The 25,711-nt window shown below is 33.3% G+C and overlaps 1 protein-coding gene across 4 annotated transcripts; it reads right to left on the minus strand.

Annotated features, from left to right (window-relative positions):
• Positions 1-1,271: 1,271 nt before the first annotated feature.
• On the minus strand, positions 1,272-25,320 carry LOC134707756 (band 7 protein AAEL010189-like). Of its 4 annotated transcripts, none has more exons than XM_063567784.1 (9): positions 25,221-25,320; positions 22,255-22,322; positions 15,714-15,814; positions 9,948-10,020; positions 9,286-9,368; positions 8,790-8,993; positions 8,321-8,376; positions 3,715-3,793; positions 1,272-3,083 (listed from the first exon to the last, which is right to left on the minus strand). In XM_063567784.1, exons 1-9 carry the CDS (start codon positions 25,232-25,234, stop codon positions 2,895-2,897), a joined length of 867 nt encoding a protein of 288 aa, XP_063423854.1. In that variant the 5' UTR covers positions 25,235-25,320; the 3' UTR covers positions 1,272-2,894. The 4 variants fall into 4 exon arrangements, with proteins under 4 accessions (XP_063423854.1, XP_063423855.1, XP_063423856.1 ...); XM_063567785.1 differs by lacking the exon at positions 25,221-25,320 and adding an exon at positions 25,022-25,209; XM_063567786.1 differs by lacking the exon at positions 25,221-25,320 and adding an exon at positions 25,018-25,112.
• Positions 25,321-25,711: the final 391 nt, after the last annotated feature.

A 25,711-nucleotide genomic window follows, 5' to 3' on the forward strand; every position in this document is an offset into this window, starting at 1 on the left:
TTTCTGGTGGAAGATAGACAACTGTCATTTCCTTAAGTGTAACCTAGATTTATCGCCTAATCAAAAAAAGAAGTGTTTTGCTTTACTTGCTTACAATTTTAGCATTTTATCTCTAATAAATAGACATAAATACATCTCGGAACAATCCACAAAGAGAATTGAAGATATTTAACTTTGATTCACAGTATAAAGTGTCGCAATGATAACTTCATTTGTATTGTTTTTGCTTTATTCTCCGGTCGTTCTTCATTGAAAGTTATACAGAGCAAATGTCGATGTCGTCTGTTTGCCACCTTAACCATAACTTTTTAACTTTTGGCTTTCCTCGTCATTTGGGTCGTTTTGTGCGATTCAGACACAAAGGGTTTTCTACAGTGTTATTTCTATTTATACCCTTGTATTCATATTAATTTAATAAGTTAAAATGAATACATAAATGTTTCCTTACTCGAGAAAGTGTATAGCTATATTATAAACGGTATAAACTATCAATGACAAAAACCCTTTTTACGTCATTGTCAAAGTCAAAATGTTCTTACACCTGTTTTGTTGGCGTCTTAGATTTGTTTAATTTTGTTGTCCGTTGTGTTGTATATTGGTGATGTATTTTTACAAGGTACAGACTGCTGGTTCCAATTATTGTCATACCATTCTATGTTATTCTGGTATCTATGATGAGTTTATTTATGTCCGTTTCGGCAGCTAACCTCACTTTGTCGTTATAACGAAACTAGAAACAACTGTCATACAGGTTGGATGATAAGCTAGCTATAAAATCATATTTAACATATAAACAATCAATCAATCAATTAATCAATTTTAACACAGAGTGTATCGAAGAGGCAACAGTAGTATTTAATCGATGTTCAAAATTCATTACTGCGTTTGAAAAATACAAATACATTATACACAATGAGAACCAAGACTAGTTTACAATGTCATTAACGGAAGATGACTTGTTTTGTAATTAAAATTAAAATCCATTGAGGCTAAACATTATGATTTAACTTATCAATATTGCATGTGGTAGCTTCTCGTTTGTTTAAGCAAACAGTCTAACTAAGACTATATTCCAGAACATTATTGACAAAATTTTAATGATGTCGTGTGCCGTGATGCATCAAATTGGAGCTTCAGATACATATCCTGTCTTGTATCACAGAAACGCAAATGATTGATAGGCTGTGCATGGTTCGGAATTAACAGTTGGAAGCAATCTGGTTTAATTCATGTTGAATTATAACTGCATAATTAATGTTATAAAACTACTATTCAGAGTATGTTTGTTTTTATTATCAAATATTATATCAGCAATTCAAAATACAAAATCTTGTGATGATGTTTTCTTAAATAAAATCTATTCAGACTATTGTTAGATTTCAGATTGAAGCAATAGTTTTCAAATCATGGAAGACCACACATAATTCTAAAATACTGATTGAGATGGAAAGAAATAAAAAAAAATAAAAAAAATAACTATAACAGCTGAAACAAAGACTAAAATATATGAAGACAAAGGGTATTACACTATTATTAAGTTTTATGGTGGTTTTTTTCCCAAAACGTCGGAAACATAAAGCATAAGAGAACGAAGATTAATTTACAGATCTAAGAAACTGTACAAGGAGCACCTATCTTCCAGCAACTGTTCCTATTATATAATTAGGTTTAAAAAAAAAAGTTATCAAAGGTACCAGGATTATAATTTAATACGGCAGACGCGTATCGTCTAAATAAGACTCATCAGTGACGCTCAGATCAAAATGGTTATACAGCTAAACAAGTACAATGTTGAAGAGCTTTGAGGAGCCAAAATTCCAAAAAATTTTGCCAAATAAATTTTGATTTGTATAATTCATTAGTTTTTGTTGGGATTCGATTTAGATTTCTTCACTGAGCCTTCTGAACATAAGACTATGACTATGACATCCATAAAATACATTTATATGACACCATTAAACAACTGTATGCGCAACATATCATTTTCATTGAAATATACAAAATAAAATTTCAATCAACATTATATTTAACTAGTTCTAAGTACAACTGAGTATTTAAGAGATAAAACACAAAACTATTGGAATATTTAGTTAAAATAAGGCAAATCATTATTTTACATTTATTTCTTGGCCAATCGATTAGTTTTATTTTTTAATTGATTTAGAATATAGGCTCTCAAAATATCAATCACACTAATTAAACATTTTTAACAACACCGTAGATTCAGTTACTGTTTAAGTTTCAATGTTTAATCAAAATAATTGATATCAACCATATCTACCAAGGAAATTATTCTAGGTTCATTTGGAACCGGCGTATTGTGCAAAATTATCTTTGTCGACCCCGAGAAGTGAATACAAAAATAAGTATGAGGTAGAAGAGACTGTCGAGTATATTTTCAAAAATGAGTAAGCACAATAACGGCTCAATATTACATCATATATTTGTACAAATACAACACAGTCAACAATGGTGAACATCAGATACATACACTCATTGCAAAAAATCGTTCTTTATTATGAGGTTGGGATAAAAATATGAGTGGTCAATGCATGGGTCTATTTTTTTTTCGGTATTTGATTTTCTACATGTTTTTAATTTCAACACACAATAGTATATATCTAACAAATATTTGTGTGGTTTTTGTTTATTTAAGGCTGAACATAGACCAATACCATCATAATAAATCATGGCCCAAAATACATTGCCAAAAAGAAACATAAATATGAAAACAAAATTTATGAAAACTAATTTGTTGTTTTGTCAAAAAAATTTCAACGTTTTCCAAATGTCAATCCTGATAGTAAAATAAATAGAACAATGATAACAGCAGTACGTTATAGGATACACCAGGTCCAATAAACAAATCCCACGAGATTTTGTGATTTGTTTTGTTACTTTTTCACCATTGATGAAAGAAGATCAATTGGCAGTGGGAATATAATGGTAGAATTTTTCTCAGCGGCTATGGAATTCAGTGTCTGTAGGTATCTCAGTTGTATTGCCGCGGGAGATTGCATCATAATGTCGGCTGCTTCCTTTAAAGCACGTGACGCCTTCTGCTCACCTTCTGCAGCTAGCACCTAATAAGACAGAATATCATTTTGTTACGAAAAATTAAAAAAAGCATGCATAAATCTACTGCTGCACTTATCATTTAACGTATATATATTTGAATTTAACTAAAAATTGGGAAATACATATACCAAAGTGATTTTTTAATGAAAAAGAGATGCGAGGTCGATGTGACAGTGAATCAACAAATACATGCTTACAAAACTGAAAAGATTTCGTGCAAAGAAACTCATGTTTCTGGATTGACCTTCTGTAGGAAAAAACGAAACCAAACAAATTAAGAGCCACATCTTTAAACCGTTTTAGAGCACAAACTAAAGAGGTCTAAACATGATGTGTTTACAAACAACAAGCGATTGACCATCGCCCATACCGAAATTTAATTTGCCAAAAGTCTGAATATGTTGATAAATTCGCGATATAACAGGTACATACCCATCAAAAACGTATACTCGTATATAAAAAGGATATATTTTGCAGGGTAAATGCTCAGTAAAATTTCGTAATCAATCATGCAATTGTTAATCTAAATCATCAATCGTACCTTTACTATACCCAATAACTCTGAATTCGGATAACAAGTCTCATGTAAAAGCAATATCAGTATTTCTAAAATTTAAATTCAAAATCCAATGTTACCTTAGCTCGTGCTTCTCTTGACGCCTCTGCTTCTGCCGCCATTGCTCTTTGTAACTGTTGTGGAAGACGGACATCTTTACTGTGAATGAAAGTTTAGAATATATAACTATCGTAGAAAAACCAGACTATGTGGATTATAAGAACCTTTCTATGTTTAATCAAATAAATAACTGCTCATATCCATCACATATTAAGTAAATGGTTAATAAATCCTTCACAAGTTTAACTAGATGGTTTGGACAACTGTTAATTTGATGTTTAATAGAACCGGAATATGTTAATTTTGATGGTAAAGAGAACCCTCATATGTAAAACTTATTGTAAAGAAGTTGCAACGCTGTCTTAAGTTTGTTTGGTTATTCAAGAGAGCTGACATATGTGTAAAAAGTAAAAACACAAAAATACTAAACTCCGAGGAAAATTCAAAATCAAAAGGCAAAATCAAAAGTCTAAACACATCAAACGAATGGATAACAATTATCATATTCCTGACTTGGTACAGGCGTTTTCTAATGTAGAAAATGGTGGATTGAACCTGGTTTTATAGCTAGCTAAACCTCTCACTTGAATGACAGTCGCATCAAATTCCATTACATTGTCAACGATGTAAAAACAAAACAAACATACTCAAAGAGTAAAAATGTCAAAAATAGGGGTACAGCAGTCAATATTGTGTTATCATCTTAATATCACTATAAAAACAACAAATGTAACGAAGAAGCACAAAAAGGCATACATCAAATTTAACATACTCATGTTTGATTGTGTTAATTATACCGTTGTATGTTCCCGATGATTTGATGATAATGTTATTTTTTGTATAGGTAAGGAAAAATTTGCAAATTTTACAGTACTCTCAAGAACTGATTATACATGTAAACATCAGTTATTCTGTATAAGATGAGATTCAAACACAACCAAACGTAAAGATTAATCTCAAACTTTTTGTCCGAATTTAATCAAGTTAAATAAATTCCAGGGAAAAGTTAGTGACAGTAATAGTTACAATGGTGATAATTTATTTTTGTTTATATAACAACCGTGTTTTGCAAATAAAGGCAACGGTGGTATACCGGTGTTCAAAAGTCATAAATCGATTGAGAGGAAATAAATCCGGGTTACAAACTAAAACCGAGTGGAACACATTAACTGTAAAAGGAAAACATAGGATCAACAGGGACACTTAAGTGCAACAATAACAAAAGCCAATATACAAGAAACAAATGGAAGTGTTTAACGACCTTAACTGGCTATACAGTCCTCGCACGGTCGGCTCGGTACCCGAAGGCGTTTGGTGAGCGTTTTAATAATTGTGTGCCATCGGCCAGGAGCGAGTGGTGTTCGCCATTTTAAAGATCGCCATCATGGTTTTGTGAGCTGTTTTGATTTGGTATGTTGACTATTTTGATGTTATATTCTTCACAACGGCTGCTTTCAGGGCCAGTTTGGTCAGATTGGCAGCCCGCTAGCCTTGATGATGGAGTACTAGTAGATGAGTCGTGGACGTAGTATGATGACAGGAGGCATTATCAGGACCAAAGCCGCGAGGCAGTGAAATGAAGGTCAATCATCTAACACCTAGGATACAGCCCTCGGACGTCAATCGGCATAACACTCCCCCATCTACAAATGGTTTTGGAGTGCATGTTAACGCGGGAATACGCCTGCTACTACGTTTACTGTACAGCGTTGTATTGGTTTCTGTCATCTAAAGTAGTAAGACGTTGATCATCTAAAACTAAACCCTCATCGAAGATAGCGGGTAACGGAGAGCTGGCACAGCACGTCCGTCCAGTTGTAATGACTGAGACGTGACTGGATTTTGGATATTAGTTAACAACTGCCTTTGCAAACGATATTATTAAAACAATATTATATAGAATTGATTATATTTTACTTTGATCTAATCTTTGCTGAACAAGATGCGGAGAATATTTTTCATAATGTTAATTTCATCAGAGAGGTATAATCTGATTGAAGAGAGAAAATAATTTATAAAGAAAGAAATGGTGATACAGGGGTGATGATTTTCCCTAAATCCCGCTTTTTGTATTTTTTCCCACTCCCCATTTATTTTACAACTTTTTTCAAGATCAAACTTTTTTATTCCTATATTTCAATGAATTTTCAGTTTTCCAGAGTGTGAGGATGCGGGTTGCACATCCGCGTATGACCCCCACTTTGAAACTAAAGATCCATTTGAAGTCTATCACGTTTAAATGTCAGAGCTGAACCAATTTGGATTGCATTTTTATCTGAAAAAATTTGATAAATGGTTTTGAAGCAAATATATTCCGAATAATCTATACTATTAAACGAGAAGACCTCATTTTGGGTGTCGCTTCTCTTCTTTCAACAATAAATTAATCAACACGCCTCTGTGTCCTATAGGTACAGTGCATAGTGCCATTTGTCATCCATTCATATGTTTATTCAGATTGAGTTATTTTTGGAGAAAAACGAGAAAAAAGGCATCCGGATATTGTCCCGTCATTGGACGAAATTTTAAGTCAGATTATACTTCCGGTTTGCGTTTTTCTGTATACTTTGAACATACATATACAAAGAATAAAGTGTATTTTCAGAATTTTATCTGCTATCATTTTCAAGTTTACTATCCACGGCAGTCACAGAGTTTATTAAATAGAGAGGGTCTGTATACTTTATCAATGACCACTATGGATCGATTAGTAAACTTCGAATTGAAAGTAAATACACTATATTTATATAGTAATGAATGTTCAAAATATACAGATAAGCGCTAAAAATATTCATGTGAACTTTTGATACCTTTTCTGAAATTCTCCAGTCATTAAATCTTTTACAAAATTCAATGATTACAAAAAAAAAGAAGATGTGGTATGATTGCCATGTTGAAAGAGACCAATATGACACATATATTAACAACTATAGGTTACCGTACGACCTTCAACAACGAGTCAAGCCCATACCGCATACTCAGCTTTAAAAGGCCCCGAACTGACAATGTAAAACAATTCAAACCAGAAATCTAGCGGCCTTATTTATGTACAAAAAAATGAACGAAAAACAAATATGTAACACATAAACAAACAACAACCACTGAATTACCGGCTCCTTACTTGAATAGGCCCCGAACTGACAATGTAAAACATTTCAAACCAGAAAACTAGCGGCCTTATTTATGTACAAAAAAATGAACGAAAAACAAATATGTAACACATAAACAGACAACAATCACTGTATTACAGGCTCCTTACTTGAATGTTCATAACATACTAAATGTTTGTTCATATTGAAATTGATAGAAAACCAAAAATGGGAATATTGGAAATAATCAGGAGGGATAAAAAAAAAAGCAATTTCCTATCCCCAATAACCTATGACTTATGATACTTTTGCTGAAATTCTCCAGTCATTCAATATTTTACAAAATCTTCCAACAAAACTTTACATTCTTTAAACTACCCTCTGAATGCCCGCGATTTCGCGGGTGTGTTCTAAGGTTAATAATCGGTTCACATAAACACAAGGAAATAGTTATCAAGGCTTATCATTTGATACGCCAGACGCGTGTTTCGTTTACATAGGACTCATCAGTGACGCTCAGATAAAAATAGTAAAAAAGCCAAACAAGTATAAATCAAGTTGAAAAGCATTGTGGACCCAAATTCTAAACAGTTGTGCCAAATACTACAGATCTTTTGACTTACACACATAATAAAAGTGTTTACATTAAGGTTGGGGTTGCAAGAAAGTGAAGTAGCTACAGTAAATAATTCAATTATACAGCATATAGAAATTCTTCTAATGCAACAAATATTTGTAATCCTAATAAACTATCTCCCATGCAAATATGTGGTAATCATATTCAAACCAGCATAACATGCGTAGATTTCATTGATATAAAGTACAAGGAAGATTTGACATTGATTTGATACGATCTGATGAGATGTTTATACACAGAGACACTGTTTTAATCAAACTAGCTTGTCGATTAGTTAACGCATTTTAGTTCAAGCAAGATATATTTAGACCTGATCGATACAAGATATGCAGAAACACGGTCACCGATAAACAACTTACTGATCTGGCTTCTTCTGTTTGACTGTTATTGCACGAATGCTCAATTTAGCTGATATTCAATCATTCTGCGAACTTCGTGATTGAGGTTCATATAGATTCACTATACGTGCGGATCTTCATGTAGTTAATACGATTGGGTTGATATCTATAATTAGACTTATTATCGGAGCACTTATATTGCTTTGGTAGAAATTTGATTGCGTTAGACCTACATTCCATAGATTATAGCTTTTGTAATTTAAACTTTATGAGGGTTGTATTCTCAATACATACATGCTTGAGAATCTCTTTATATAATTTCAGACTAGTGTTGTCAATGTTATGGAATTTGATGCGGCTGTCATACAAGTGAGCGGTTTGGCTAGCTATAAAACCATGTTCGATTTACCATTTTCTACATAAGAAAATGTCTGTACCAATTCAGGAATATGACAATCGTTTGATGTGTATGAACTTTTGATTTGGCCATTTGATCAGGGACTTCGTTTTAAATTTTCCACGGATTTCCATATTTTTGTGACATGTTCATGGGGCTACTTACATTTCAACTCTTTCTACTTTGATACCCCATGGGTCAGTTGACACATCTAAAATGGTCTGAAAAATACAATCATGTAAATGATTTTTTTTTTATTTCAAAACAGAATAATTTAACATCGAAATAAGAAGGTATGGTACTTCAGAATCTTGCTGACACTTAAGCTATAAAAGTATAAAACTAATGAAATTCACTTACAAGTTATCATTATCGACCCTTCGAGACCCTCGTGTGTAGTCAGGTATTCCCTCCTGTTATTTTAGTTAATAAAAACATTTTTTTTATTATTGGCACTGGGAAAATACATTTCGGTACATTCAGGAAGAATTGGCGATGTCTCTTCAAGAAAAACAAACGCCGACTTAAAATGCAGACTATATTGCTAAGTTGCTAAGTTATCAACTCTAATCTTCTCAACAACTGTTTGTGGTTATTTCAGAAGATTACTACACTTAAAATATAAGTATCAAACCTGCATTTGTTCTGAAATTGTTTCTCTTTCTGATAACAACTCTGACATGTTTTTTGTACCAAGGACGTTCCTCAAGGTCGTAGCTGCTAACAACTTCGTAGAATACTGTGCATTCTCTACATTACAAACAGACATAGTCGGGTCGAATATTCTACTGTAGACCACAGCATCTACAGCTACGGTCACAGAATCCTTTGTCAAAATCTGTAATGGAGACAAATTGAATGCTTGTCATGCGCTGTGAAAGATGTTATAAATATTTTTTTCGATTAAGTTTGTTTTTCAAAGTTAACAAAACTTTTATCTTTAGAAAATGTTTAACACGTCTGTAAATGATTGGACAAAAGTTTTAAGGATAACATGTTTCAGCAGTAGCAATTCAGTCCGCCCAGATTTGGCAATGAAAAGCGAAATTTTAAGTCCATGGTATCGAGAAGTATATGTGAATTGGTTTGTGACCATTGGAAAACATATTTAAGACTGAGAGAAAACTTACCTCCTGTGGGGGAACATCAAATGCTGTTGTACGTAAATCTACTTTCTTAAACTCGTCAAGGCAGGGGTAAACGAAGAACATTCCTGTAGATACAAAATCAGTAAGCTATATTAGTACCTTTATTGCAATTTCAATATGATTCGACTTAACATGATAAATGGACAAAGGCATATGTAATATTGCTTGAACAGTGAAAATTCAATGTTGCTAGATAGAGTGGCAATAGTACAATTACGCATTTTAAAACACAATATATGATACAGAAGCTATATTGAAAGAGCATAAAATCTCCCCCGGCATGTGTACAGTTTACATGATTTTGATATGATACTGACATACAATGTTTTTGTCAAAAGTAAACTGAAATTAATAAAATCAGAATTTTATGATATAATTTATCAAATCATTCCTCTACATATGAAAAAACATTTTTGTTACCAACACTATGTTGTTTAACTTCCAGTTGACTTTTTCCTAGGCATTTATTGTGGCAAACTAGTTAGCTAATTGCAACATGTCAGTGATTTTTTTCTTAGAATCTATATTCCTCATTTTTAATAAGTTTGTTAAAAATGCATGTGTTGCACTATACATACTATTTTTTTTAATTTAAGAGCATGCATCATACTTCTAATGACATCATAATAAATATACGGACATACCTGGCCCTTTTGCCCCACCAGATACTACTCGCCCAAGTCTAAATATTACAGCTCGTTCATACTCCTGGACAATCTGTAAATACAGGAAAAGCCCTTAAATTCTTGTAAATAATCAAACCATTACATGTAAAACAATGGATACACACTTCCGTTTCATACTCCAAATCCCAGAATAGCCGACATACTGCAATTTCCTTGTCCGTTCTCCGCCCGTTTACATGTCCGTAAGTCTCTCTACATATTTCTCATCTTTCGAACTAAGAATGATTTAATATTTAAACTTGAACTGCTTGATATTTATGTGTACCATGAAAACAATTTTCCAAACCCGGACCATGAGGGAATTCACTTACTTTTGGATGATTATCTGCATTTTTATTGTACCCGCTGACCAGGAAAATACGATTTTGTACAATGCTTGAATCTAATAACATGTGTAATTTACATGACATCGAGAACAAATTGTGGGGTTTTGTTGGCTCTTTTTTTACTTACTAAATTTTAATATTTTATAGTGCGTCAGAATAACTATTATTTCACTTCGGTTCTGGTACAATCTTAACGGTGCATTACGTTACACAGAATGGCATTGTTCAGATCAGATTTTGTGAATTAGAAGCTTTTTCTTTGGAAAAAGCTGAAACCATCCGCCCGCCTACCATACAACCCAAAGAGTGGCGAAGAATACCAAATGGAAACTCATAAGTCGAAAATAAACAAATAAACAAAAAAAAAAAAAAATACATACAACAGTATGCAAAATCCAACATAGAAAACCAAACACACGAACCCCACCAAAGACTCAGATGATCTCAGGAGCTTCAGAAGGGTATGCAGATCCTACCAAACTTGTAGCACCCGTCGTGTTGCTCGTGTTAATACGAACCCCATTGATAAGCAAAATTCGGACGGTCACATATGGGGAATAGCGGGCACGGGATTGTCGTTACGTCAATTGGAGCATATTCGTTGTCATCTGTGAAACGGATCTTACGGTACGGTCAACCAACTCAAAAATCGGATCACCGTCAGAAAGCTTGTCAAAGAGGAACATCTGATTTCAATAACATAAAATGTCAACAAATGCCAAAGATAGCAACAACCAGCTGATTTATTATAGTTTCTTTAGCCAATTATATATATTGTTATATGTTATAGTGCTTGACAAAGCAAGTCGGTATATATCATTTAATCTGCACGGTTCGGCTGACCCTAGCATGTGCCTTCTTGTAATCTTCAACATATTGAAGTGAAGAAGTATTATGTAGAGTAACCCGAACAATGAAGGGTGATCCCGACCGTGCAGATTAAATTATCCGACTTTCTTGGTCAATAACTATAACATAATGGAATGTTTGTTTGGTGAATCGTTTACATGTTCTTATTTCAGTTACAGCTTAGAATATCGTCTCTCCTATACATAATTACTTTTCATGAACTATTAACCAGTCAATATTTAATCAAATCTCATGTCAGTGGTATTTTTAGTGATTTACACAAGTACTGTACACATTGTATATAAATATGGTCTAGAATAAATAATTTTATCGAACAAACATTGTCTGACTATATTTATTCTATAAATAAGATACTAAGCATATTTACAGTCCATTATCAGAAAAGTTCAAAGAATAGTAGGATCATATTGTCTACATGACAACCAAAAAAAAAATCGATATTCAACGCCAACTTTCAGATTGATATATTTATTTATATTTGAAGACAAAACGCTTGTCAGAATTATTTCCAAAAAGAATGCATGACTATATGTATATATTGATCGGACTAAAATAAAATAAACGGATAAAGTTTAAATCATTATTGAGTTATATTGTTTTGAATGTTGTGAAGCAGCAAATTGATGTTGACATTTCCCGTACCGTGATATAATATGATAAATATCATCGTAGGGAGAATTCAGAGAGTTCAGACAAATCAGGATATCTGGCTACATGTACTTATACAATCTAGGTTACAGTGACATCAATACATTTTGAAATATCCTGGCTTGAAACAATAAGCATCGACACTGTCACACGACACTACAAGTCACGTATGATACTACAACGACAACGAATATTTACACAAGTGCGAACAGAAATGACGTTCAAGTTAAAGGAGCTACCTTTTGATTTTTTATGGGGCTACGATGAAAACTTTTGTCCTGCCTTTTTTTTTTTTACTCAATTCGGTCCTTACTTTTTTTTACATAAATTGTCATCCTGCCTTTTTTGCCAAGTTTCCTATCCTGTCTTTTTTTTCTTCAAATTTCCTCCCATTCCCATAAAAAAATCAAACGGTAGCTCCTTATCACAAGAGTGCACACGCTAAAAAAGGCTCGCCTTCTTTACTTATCATGATTGAAGTTAAGTAATGAATCTGTAATATGAAAGTTTTACTACAAGTATCATATACATATTACAGTATCAAAGATCTGTGACGCCAAGGTAAGATAGAACCCTGCCGGACAGACAGGTTCCTTTTACATTCATACCATACAACAAATATGGTTATATAAAAAAGAAGATGTGTTATGATTGCCAATGAGACAATTTTCCACAAAAGACCAAAATGACACAGAAATTAACAACTACAGGTCCTGTACGGCCTTCGACAATGATCAAAGCCCATACCGCATATTCAGCTATAAAAGGCCCCGATAAGACAATGTAAAACAATTTAAACGAGAAAACTTATGGCCTTTTGTGACAGGCACTTACTTAAATAATGTGGTGGTGTTAAACATGTTAGCGGGATCACAATCCCCCTAACCTCTGGGACAGTGGTATAACAGTACAACTTAAGAACGAACTATAAAAATCAGTTGAAAAAGGCTCACCTCATTAGATGGACAAAAATACAAGTGGACGTGGCTGGGTACTTATACATCCCAACACAAAAAGTCACAATGAACAGATATGAGAGTACTCGCAGTTATCTGACAGCTAGTTTAAAGCCACTAACAACTAATAACCAGATGCTCCGCAGGGCGCAGCTTTATACGACCGCAGAGGTCGAACCCTGAACGGTTGGGGCTAGTATGGACACAACATTCAAACTGGATACAGCTCTGAATTTGGATTGTGATTAAAAAGTTGACACAGCATAGGTTTCTGACACAGAATGAATGTGGTCTAATGAACTTCAAATGGTTTTTTTTTGCTTTTGAGCAATTCAGTATGCTGTTGAATATTAATCCTTTGATATTTGAAGAAATTTTCTTTTTCATTTCTGAAATCTGGAATCTGAAAAATTGAACCCCATCAATTTTTTTCACATCCCCCTTTCCCTTTTTCCAAAAATGATCTCAATTCAAATTTCTTATGGAGTTTTCAAGAAAAACTACTCATTTAAATACATCATAAAATATAAAATGTCATACAGTCATGATTTAAATTAATTTAACTACTTTTCTGGACAAATAAAGAGAACTCCAATGCAACATTTTATATTGGCAAATTTCCAATGAAGTTCATTAACCTTAAGTTTTTGGCAAATTTCCAATGAAGTTCATTAACCTTAAGTTTTTGGCAAATTTCCAATATACATAATTTAAGAGCAGTTTGGGTGAGATATTAAAATGAGTTTCAATTACCAACCGTACACTGCTTTTAAATTATGCTTTGTACTTAAGTAATTGTACATTAACCTGGAAACTCTTTCCCTCCTGTTTTGCACCTTATTCCTTAACGGTTTGAGCCATAACTCACAAAGACAATTCTTGCCATCCCTTTGTGGTATTCCAATATCCAAAATCTAAATACATGGTTAGATTTATCATATCAAAGAACCTCAAGAATTCAATTTTTGATGAAATCAAATAAAGTTCAATTTTGGACCCTTTAGACCTTAATGTGAACCAATTTGATAACCGGTCCTAAATATTAAAAATCTAGATGCATGGTTAGATTCAGCATATTGAAGAACCCCATATACTGACTTTTTTTTTAAATCAAACAAAGTTTAATTTTGAACCCCGATTTTGACCAACTTGAAAACTGGGCCCATAATAAAAAAAAAACTAAGAACATGTTTAGATTCAGCATATCAAAGAACCCCAAGTAAAAAATTGTTTAAATCAAACTAAGTTTAATTTGGACCCTTTGGACCTAAATGTAGACAAATTTGAAAGCGGGACCAAAAATTAAGAATCTAAATACACGGTTAGATTCGGCATATCAAAGAACTCCTATTATTCAATTTGTGATGAAATCAAACAAAGTTTAATTTTAGAACCTGTTGGCCCTTAATTCGTTGGGACCAAAACTCCCGAAATCAATCCCAACCTTCCTTCTATGCTCATAAACGTTTCAATTTCATAGATTTATTTCTATTTACAAATGTACTTATACTAATGTTATGGTGCGAAAACCAAAAAAAAATGCTTATTTTGGTCCTTTTTGGTCCCTAATTCCTAAACTGTTGGTACCTCTACTCCCAAAATCAATCCCAACCTTGCTTTTGTGGTCATAGACCTTATGCTTAAATTTCATTGATTTCTATTTACTTATACTAAAGTTAATGGCGAAAACCAAGAATAATGTTTATTTGGGCCCTTTTTGGACCCTTATTCCTTAACTGTTGGAACAAAAACTCCCAAAATCAATCCCAACCTTCCTTTTGTAGTCATAAACTTTGTGTCAAAATTTCATAGTTTTTTATTGCCTTAAACTAAAGTTTTAGTGCGAAAACCAAGAAAATGCTTATTTGGGCCCTTTTTGACCCCTGATTCCTAATCTGTTGCGACCAAAACTTCCAAAATCAATCTCAACCTTCCTTTTGTGGTCATAAACCTTGTGTTCAAATTTCATAGTTTTCTATTGACTTAAACTAAAGTTAGAGTGCGAAAACTAAAAGTATTCGGACGACGACGACGACGCCAACGTGATACCAATATACGACCAAAAAAATTTCAATTTTTTCGGTCGTATAAAAAATCATACATCTAAGACTAAACTATCAATCCATACACATCCAACGGATTTTGTGTAAAGACGTCATAAACAGCCAGAGAAAAACATGACCTTGTGCAATGCCAAGTTACAGGTATCGACAGACAAGACACAATTAAACATATTGAACATTCATCAATTAACCGAGCCATTAAAATAAGATCAAAGACGTACGAACCCTGCAACAAACATGATGTAAAAATCAGACGTGATAGGATTGAAAATGAGAAAGTTCTCCACCAGAGATTCAATGACACAGTTTACAACTGTAGGTCATCGTACGGCTTTTGTCGATGAGACACATTCATGCCGTATATACCGGTATATATGTAGTTAACTACTAGTATATACATGATATATATATCGAAATGACAATCGTAAAACAATCAAACGAGGAAAATAACACCTTGTTTAGAAACAATGAAAGAAAAACAAATATGATACACAGAAACATACGACAAGCACTGAATTACAGGCAAATACATAATGTGATGGCGTTAAACTAGTTAATGTGCCAAACCTCAACCTTACTTGGGACAGTGGTGTGACAGTACAGTACAACACAAGAACAAACAATGGAAATCATTTGAAATGACTTTTTTTTTTTTAGATCATCCTATCAATAAATGATCTAATAAAATCACAAACTGAACGTGGCAGGGTATTCATACATCCCCACAACATTCTGCAAGTATATACCCGGTGTATGTTTAAAGATACTGGGGTCTGATGATTTCCATACAAATTTCAAAATATAAAGGTATGATAATTATAATCATTAATTGCTATCATTTTAAACTTTTGATTAACCCACCTTTATCGTAAAACATAACGAAAATGGAAAGAACAACGCTACTAAGATGATTGACAGGGCGTACAGTACATATCCACATGCTCCATTGTCGCCTCCACTTTCTGAAAAAGAAAATTAAAATACAGAGTAAAAATATACACGTCAGTCTTCCAGAGAATCAGGTAATGTTTAGAAATGACAATTAAAAGTAGAGCCCAAATTCTTTAAAAACTATAAAATTTGAGATTTCGAAAGAAACATCCCCTACACGTATATTTCGATTTTCACAAATAATCAGTGTACATTGTACATACAACCATATAGAAATGTCAAGCTACTTTTTTTTGGACCCTTAAAACGTTTTACTTATTTGTCAAAGTTTTAGAGAAACAGCCAAGTTACCTGTAATACGGGTTGCCGCATTTTTCAGTAATTTTCAGTTTTTAGTTATATGATGAAAATGAAATAAAAAGTATTCATTCAAAGCGTCATATGATTTTTATTAAAAATCGACAAACGATCCTACATATCCTAAGATGAGTTAGAAAATTGAATACCTACATTGTACATTTATGATTAGATATACAAATGCCCCAAAAAGTTACAATTTACATGTGAATTTAAGGAGACAATATTGTTTGTCCAATGATAAACCATAACCGATTTATCTTCCTGAATTAAATGCCGCGTTTATTTCAGGAAGATAATAAAATGGATTATTTAGTTCGCCACGATACTTGAGGATATATATGATTTGAAATTATGTTCTCAAACTTTTCCAGTCCGATATTTCATCAGTGATTTCTATTACTTTGATTGTCAGAAATACTTTAACATGCTAAGTTTAGTCTTAGATGCATGATTTTTTTTATAAGTTGTTAGTGGCTTTGAACTAGATGTCAGATAACTGCGAGTACTCTCAGATCTGTTCATTGTGACTTTTTGTGTCGGGATGTATAAGTACCCGGCCACGTCCACTTGTATTTTTGTCCATCAGATGAGTTTAAACCTTTTTCAACTGATTTTTATAGTTCGTTCTAATATTGTACTGTTATTCCACTGTCCCAGGTTAGGGTGAGGGTTGGGATTCCGCTAACATGTTTAACCCCGCCACATTATTTATGTATGTGCCGGTCCCAAGTCAGGAGCCTGTGTAACATGTATATTTGTTTTTCCTTAATTTTTGTATACAAATAAGGCCGTTAGTTTTCTCGATTGAAATTGTTTTACATTGTGTTATCAGGGCCTTTTATAGTTGACTATGTGGTATGGGTTTTAATGCTCATCGCTGAAGGCCGTACGGTGACCTATAGTTGTTAATGTCTGTGTCATTTTGGTCTCTGGTGGACAATTGTCTCATTGGCAATCATACCCCGTCTTCTTTTTTTACAAGAGAAGTACCCTGTTATCTGGGAATATCATCAGCTAAAAAAGGTGATTTAAAATGAAAATAACTTATGTATAGTAATAATGAAAATGACGTTTTACATTTCAATCCTTGTGTTGTCTTTTTTTTCTCAGTCACTTGGTTTCTACTCTGATACATGTTAAAGGGTTCAAACACACAAGTCGATATATTTTGGGCTAGGTTAACTTAATTTTCAAAAGTTGTGATAGATGTCTCTTACGAATCTTGGGAGTTGCAAAGAGAAACATATATTGAAAATAAAAAATAATGTTCGACTACTAAAAGCTAAAAAAAATTGCTGGATCACAACACCATGAACACCGGCGATGCTTTGATTGTCAGGATATACATAGCTTGTAGTGTTGAGCATTTTGAACCATATGTTCTACGTTGACAATGTTGTGTTGTCTACGAAAAACACACCTTTACAAATTAGTCACCCATTCGATGAAGCAGACAACTTTTGGTTAACTTTGAATAAATTTGAACGTTTTCGGGAGAACAGATTTTTTTAAATAGAAAAGTCTTTTTGACGACGGACGCAGGGTATATTTGGGCAAGGTGGGCTAAAAATTATTGGGATTCAATATTTAAAATAATGCTGGGGTAAAATGCCCATTCGTGCGATAGTCTGCTTTTATTGTGATTTCTAGCTCTTTCGTCAACCTAATGATTGACCTGGATTGTGTTTATGCGTTTTACCGAAAAGGGTGTGTATACATGGTTTATCTTTTCATTTATCCAAAAAAATGTATATCTTATAAAAAAAATTATGTACTTCTGTTTTGAAAGTTTCCATTACAGTGATAAAATCATGTTTGGTATCGTGAAGCAGATTTCGATACAACTATTGACATAAAGAAATGCACATCTAATAAATAACAGTATCAGTTATCATATATTCCAATAAAATCGTTATACAAAGCAGACTGATTGACACATCATTCACGTATGAAAATGCCAAAGATGCATTCGGAAAAATTCCAAGAATGCCTTAGGAAAATGATAATTGTTCAAATACATCTGTCTTCCTAGAATGCGAATCTAACGTTACACAAGTTTAAGCTATCTAAAAAGCTATGGCGTGCTTCGCTCTACACTAATTTAGGTGTACAATGTGTGCATGTATGTTACATACATATATCTACAATCTGTCTATACCTGTAACTTGGCATTGCACAAGGTCATGTTTTTATCTGGCTGTTTATGACGTCTTTACACTAAATTCATTGGAAGTTGGATGTATACGGATTGATTGTTTAGTCTTAGATGCATTTTTTTTTATTGGTTGTTAGTGGCTTTGAACTAGCTGACAGATAACTACGAGTACTGTCAGATCTGTTCATTGTGTCTTTTTGTGTCGGGATTTATAAGTACCCGGCCACGTCCACTTATATTTTTGTCCATCTGATGAGTTAAGCCTTTTTCAACTGATTTTATAGTTTAAGTTCGTTCTTATGTTGTACTGTTATACCACAATGTACCACTGTCCCAGGTTTGGGGAAGGGTTGAGATCCCGCTAACATGTTTAACCCCGCCACATGCCTGTCCCAAGTCCATAAGTTACATAAATAAGGCCGTTAGTTTTCTCGTTTGAATTGTTTTACATCGTCTTAACGGGGCCTTTTATGGCTGACTATGCGGTATGGGCTTTGTTCATTGTTGAAAGCTGTACGGTGACCTATAGTTGTTAATGGCTGTGTCATTTTTGTCTTTTATGGATAGTTGTCTTATTTGCAATCATACCACATCTTCTTTTTTATATGTGGTTGTTAAATTAGGATTGGAAATGTGGTATTTTTAGATATTGATTGATATAAATTGGATGTACTTTAAAAGTGTGCGTAATACACCCATGCTTAAAAAATAATAAATTTCTTGTTGAAAATTAAAAAAAATATAAATTTAGACACGACTTTTGAGGTGTGCCTTTCTGGAGGTGTGACTATACTGTCATAAATTATAAAATACAGCAAATTGTGCAAATTGCAGAGTAACAAAGCAATTAACATGATTGAACACGTATTAATAATTGATATTTCAGTATTGAATTTATCTGTGAAATGTATGCATAATAAAATGAAATAAATTAATGAAAATTGATCCGAACTGAAATACACATAGTTAATTTTTTGGCATTTGATGTTTTATCCTGCATGGACGTTTAAGACAATAGCTGTTACTGTATCTCAGCCTCATTATAATGCAACCAATCAGATTCTATACGTGATAAGTAATTTATTCAAGATGGCATGTATTCGACTAAACTAATAGATCTGCACCGTGATGCGAAGCAACAAAAAGATTGCACGCCAGAAAATAATTATGCAGTACATTAGCTGATCCATGCCGCGTTGTAATCTATGTATAATATTGTTTTGCTATTTTAAAAACCTACCGCAATGAAATTTTCCCCTCCGCATACATCCATGAATGACAAAGTACTGTGGTCACATTTTCATGGACATCATTCTGATGAGCAATGATGAGTTTGATCTAAACCAAATAGGGTATTTAAAACATTCAAAAGTAACTCTGCCGGTACTGATTTCTTCACCTTTATCGGCCTTGTCAAAGACACCCAAAACTGATCTGAGGTCCTCCCGTATGACATTTGTAGATTAAACTGTACATTAATATCGCTCATAAAACCTTGCCTTTGTAAGCCTCTGTATAACTGCATTAAACCAACAAGTATTAACAAGATTGTGAAGACCTGTGCTGGAATCTTTGATTCTATCCAGATAGTGGAAATCTTCAATGTCCTTCACCCTTTTTCTTTCAATTTCTAGCAAATACATATTTTGCGTATAGTTTTATATTGTAGTTGAAGCAAATACAGCATCATAATTAAATAACTTTTCATCCTTATTCAATTCTTGTTCTGAATCTTCTTCTTTTGCATATTGCTCAAACTTGTTTTTTTTATGTCACCATGTGTCGTAGTATTTTGGACAGTCTTCTTAGTAAGGTTATTATCTTCTTTCAGTTGTTCTGCTGTGTCCTGTTTTTGTCTGGTTTCCTAGTATTAATCTTTGCACTCTTTTTCAATTTACTACCTTCCTTCAGAGTGTCTATTTTCTCCTGTTTTTTGGAACTCTCTGGTATTTCCCTAATAGTGTGTTATCTTTCCCTGTAGGCTTTCGTTTGTCCCATTGCTCAAGTTTCAATAGTTTTTGATCTTCTTCCCTGTCTGTTGGTCTTTTTTTCTTGTTTCACGGAATGCAACAAACTATATTCTTGCACTGCAATAGTATGTTCATTTAGTTGTACTGCAATTCGTCTAACCGTTTACTCGATTTTCCACTAAGTTATATATCTTTGAAAATTTGAAATCTTTTTTCCGTTTTTGAATTACCATGCACAACATGTTTTGGTGGAGTGTAGTTTGCATATACATCTGATGTCCCATGTCTTGAAAGATCGCCAAGGAAAAGATTGGACCATAAAGGAAAAGTTGGCATGTATAATTTGTGAATTTTCTCAATGAAGGTTGGGGAATATCGTTTGTTTGTTCAAATTTAACTCGTTTAATGAAGCATTTGATGTTTTCTCAGCCAGAACTGTTGATAAAATTACATAAGCCAAATTGGAAAATTCGTTCTGTGTTGATCTGTAGTTGAACTCTTCCTCCGTAAAGTGGTCTGGATTTTAATGTTTTGTGAATATGTCTATTGATTCATAGGGCAAATCATAGTCTGTTTCTTCTGGAGGTTCTGTTAAGTTTTCTTTATCAATTTGTAACTGAGAAATATAATGTTCCAGGGTCTGAAAATAATTCTTTGTTTGGCTGTCTAAGTGCTGTGCAGACATTTTAACGTGATAAACTGCACTGAGTCTTTCCTTTAAATCAGAGAGTTTGGATGAGTGTAACAAAACACTAAGACAATACATGCCGAATTCAAAATTGTAATGCTGCAAAGTGGTTTTCTTAAATGAATTCATAACATGGGATAAACGTGCATGAGGAATTGTCGAAAGCAGGTCATCACCTTTTGCACATTCATGTATGATACGAAATGCTATAGTGCGGAAGTTGTTAAGACTTTTTTTGTTGAACTCAGACAGTGGTGCCTCAATAAAAACAAAACTTCTGTCGCTTGTTATCTGTCTTAGTATGGAAATATTAGACATTATATTTTCTCTTCGACCCTTCGAAATTCAGCAAGCCAAAAGCAAACCAGAGGGGTAGATTGTAACGCTGAAATCATACCGCACACATGTATTAGCTAATGGTTGACCAGCTACATTATTAAGGCATGCTAGTTCGTAGTAATAATAGTTATATTGGTCATTTCTTCGACTCAGAAGTCCACCAGTAGCATCCCAATGTACAAATGACCATGTGATGAAGACTTTGCCAAATCGTGCCATATCCTAATTCAAGTCTCATATAAAAAAAAAAAGAAGATGTGGTATGATTGCAAATGAGACAACTATCCACAAAGGACCAAATTGACACAGACATTAACAACTATAGGTCACCGTACGGCCTTCAACAATGAGCAAAGCCCATACCGTATAGTCAGCTATAAAAGGCCCCGATAAGAAAATGTAAAACAATCAAACGAGAAAACTAACGGCCTTATTTATATATAAAAAAAAATGAACGAAAAACAAATATGTAACACATAAACAAACGACAACCACTGAATTACCGGCTCTTGACTTGGGACAGGCACATACATAAATAATTTGGCGGGGTTAAACATGTTAGCGGGATCCCAACCCTCTCCCTAACCTGGGACAGTGGTATAACAGTACAACAGAAGAACGAATGATACAAATCAGTTGAAAAAAGCTTAACTCATCAGATTGACAAAAATACAAGTGGACGTGGCCGTGTACTTATACATCCCGACACAAAAAGATCCAATGAACAGATCTGAGAGTACTCGCATTTATCTAAAAGCTAGTTCAAAGCCACTAAAAACTAATAAAAAAAATCATGCATCTAAGACTAAACATGTACAGGATATACGATTGCAGTATCGAAACATGTTGAATAAACCCGGGACGGTGTTTGCCATTTATGAAGCCAATTTTACCATGTTTACTAAATTTTCAAATTCCGATTTATCTAAAAAAAAAAATAATATCTAGATTCACTGCTCATTTGTTGGAATGTTCGTGTCGTATTAAAAGTGTACATACCCTTCTGTTGCTCCATGACGTCGCCTTGTAGTCTCTCTAACTCCGGATTTGGACTTTCCAGATTGGATCTGTAGATAAAGTATTATATCTTCACTTTTATTTGAATTAATAAATTACGTAGTATCTGATGTGTACACAAATATTAACGGTAAAATCAATTTAAAAATTGTCAATACTGGGTTCCACAGAGACAAATTTTAGCAATACATGCCATATGCGTTTAATAGGAATTAAATATCTGCGCTTACAGCAAAGTTATCAGTAAAATCAATAGAAGCCTGGCATGATGAGAGAATTTATCGTTGTTTTCTACAGGGAAATTATAATATAGTGATTACTATAATAGAATGTTTACAATACCCAAGGGAGAATACATAACAATAACTGGTACCCTGTTAGACGATTTGCTCTATGCTTGTGTAACTTGATTATTTATAGGACGTTAAGTTTATATACATTAGTGGATGTTCAGCAATTATAAAATATTAATCGTTTAGCCGATAAACATGATAAAAGTCGATAGGAATTCGATAAGATGCATTCCTTTATGTTTGTTTCCTTACCGTTCAGTGGCAAAATTTTCTCGGTGCACCGTGTGGTTACGCGTTCGCCGTCCTCGAGCAATGATTCCCGACCGGAGCAAACCAATACATTTTAAATAGGTATTTGCTGTTTCTCTACTGAATACGCGGAAAAAAAGGAGCAAGAGAAATGAGAAAAGAGTCTGATTGATGACGGAGTCTGAATAATGTGTTTGGTTAGGATGCTTCGTCTTACATTTTATTACCTTGTGAATTAGTAAAGACGGGTTCATATAAGTTCCGACTATGAAACATAAAAGGATTATTTCGCTCCATAAACTGTCAGCAGTTCGACAAGACCGGAAAATGAAGTAAAGAAATGTTATTTACATACATGTATTCTAACATATGCAATTAACAAATTAACAGATGCTTCTAGATATAAATATAGATAACAATAGACAAATTAGTGACTACTGCAGGTTGTAACAATTAGTCATAAATGATGCCCAAACTGTCACAGAGGGTGTGTTTTTTTTTTTAACTATTCCAGTATTTAGAATTTTCTTATTGTGTTTTCCGACATGCAATGACATGGAAAGAACTATATATGATGTTATCTCAAAATAACTTGTTTATTGTCATTTGTGACTCTTTATTACAGATAAAGGTAACACCCTTTAATGCAAAGGAAAATTCATACTTAATGTAAAATCAAGGGTCATATGATAAATATTTTTTTGCGCCTGTCCCAAGTCAGGAGCCTCTGGCTTGTATTATTTTAATTTCAGTTTCTTGTGTACAATTTGGAAATTAGTATGGCGTTCATTATCACTGAACTAGTATATATTTGTTGATGGGCCAGCTGAAGAAGGCCTCCGGATGCGAGAATTTCTCGCTACATTGAAGACCTGTTGGTGTCCTTCTGCTGTTGTGGTTTTCTTTTCTATGGTCGGGTTGTTGTCTCTTTGACACATTCCCCATTTCAATTCTCAATTTTATGATATTTTTAAACACATCTATATCAAAACGTAACAGTTTTAACAAAAATACAAATTTATATTTACACATGATCACACAAAATCAGAGGAGGAATTAAATCATTTACCAAACCGAAAAACAGCTTCAGAATCAAATAAAAACTTGCTATGAATGAGTTAATATTTATTTCAAAAAGGATTTTATAAATTTATATGATTAACTTTAAAGTAAAACAATCAGAAATGTTTTAAATTTAAACAGTGCGTTAATTTGACTCTTAATATAAGGCAAGCTCACTGACTTTGAGAACATTGTTTCAAAAACAATTTTGAATGTGTTCCAATGACAATTTCACGCCACCTACTTGTTCCCTCGACGAGGCATTGTTTCTGGACGTGACTGTATATCCCTTGCAGTTAAAAATTATAATTATAAGATCTCAGGGGGGTCATTAATATATGTTTTTATTCATAGCTTAGTTGATTTGAGTTTCTTAAAGTATAAATATATGGAAAGATGCAAACTTTTGACTGAAGAGGGTAGAAGTACAAAGTACACATGGCACACACAACAAATTGTTATTAATAAGGTCATGTTGACCCAAGTATTCCGTCTGGCCATGCTGACCGTGAAATGACCCGCAAAGCGTCTGTCTGATAATCAAAATCTAATGGCTCATACAAATGGCGAAAACGACATGGATATTATATATTAAGGATGTTTATGTACTAGAAGTGTAATCTATTATTAAAATATAAACGATGATTTATCACAGCGGATACTCTTTGTATTAAAATCATGGATTATCCGACACTGTAGAAATAAATTTTTATAAGTCACTTTCATTCAATTTGGAATACAAATCCGTGTTCTCATTACTTTAAATACATATGTATATAACATAACAAAAACAATTTTTATAATGCTGTTCAATTCCCTTGGTTCAATAAGAAAACAGACATATCTAGTATATAAAGCTTTTTATAATGATTTTATCCTGTTTAATATAAATAAACAGATCTGTGGTAATACAGATTAGCCTCAAGATTTGTGTGTACATATGAATGTATAAGGTATTAATGAAAGTTACAGCTGCAGGCGGCTGTAGGCGAGTACACTCTCAAAATACACTACACATATTAATAGGATAAACATTGCCACCCGCTATTGGCATTTAGCAACTAAGGAAATATTGTAGTATGATTGCTGCAAGATGTCGCGTAATATATCGCGGCTAATTTACTAAATAATGCTTCTTTACCTACCTTGCTAGGAACTAACTATAAAGAATGCACTGGTGTATCTTCTCATCAGTTATCATCCGTGTAAACCGGAAGACAGATCTAAGTAAGTTGTCATGGAAACGAAATTATCTGTATTATAAACAAATCGATGACGACTGATGAGACGCTATTTTTCTAAAATTAAATCGCTTTATTTTCCCATGCAATATCATAAGTATACCTTGAAGATGGCATTGCAACAGTGAATTGTACTTTAAAATCTTCAATTGTCAGTCAAGTAAAGGATCTATATAATCGTTGCATAGTTTAGTGAATTATTTTAATTTACGAAATCAGCTTAAAGTAACACACACATACACATGCACACACCGAGACTAATGATTAATTCATGTATGTCTTATTAATGCATGATCATTTGTGTGATGATTTGATAACCGAAAAATAGAAATTTAGATAATGGCAACTTTACATCTATTTGAATAATTATCGATTCTTAAGAATATGATTTATTTCAAATTGCACGTGTTGCAAAAATAAATACAAATGTAAGTATAGATAAAAAAAAAAGTTATACAAAAAAAGTTAAACGCTTTTTATTAAAAAGCAATACCGGTATACATATGGATATTACAATTTAATGTAATGGGATCTGATACCAGATGTGTAAAATCGTTTTAATTTATAAAATATCAAACGAGACAAATTCATATC

The sequence above is a fragment of the Mytilus trossulus genome, chromosome 2, assembly GCF_036588685.1.
Source record: "Mytilus trossulus isolate FHL-02 chromosome 2, PNRI_Mtr1.1.1.hap1, whole genome shotgun sequence".
Taxonomy (NCBI): Eukaryota; Metazoa; Mollusca; class Bivalvia; order Mytilida; family Mytilidae; genus Mytilus; species Mytilus trossulus.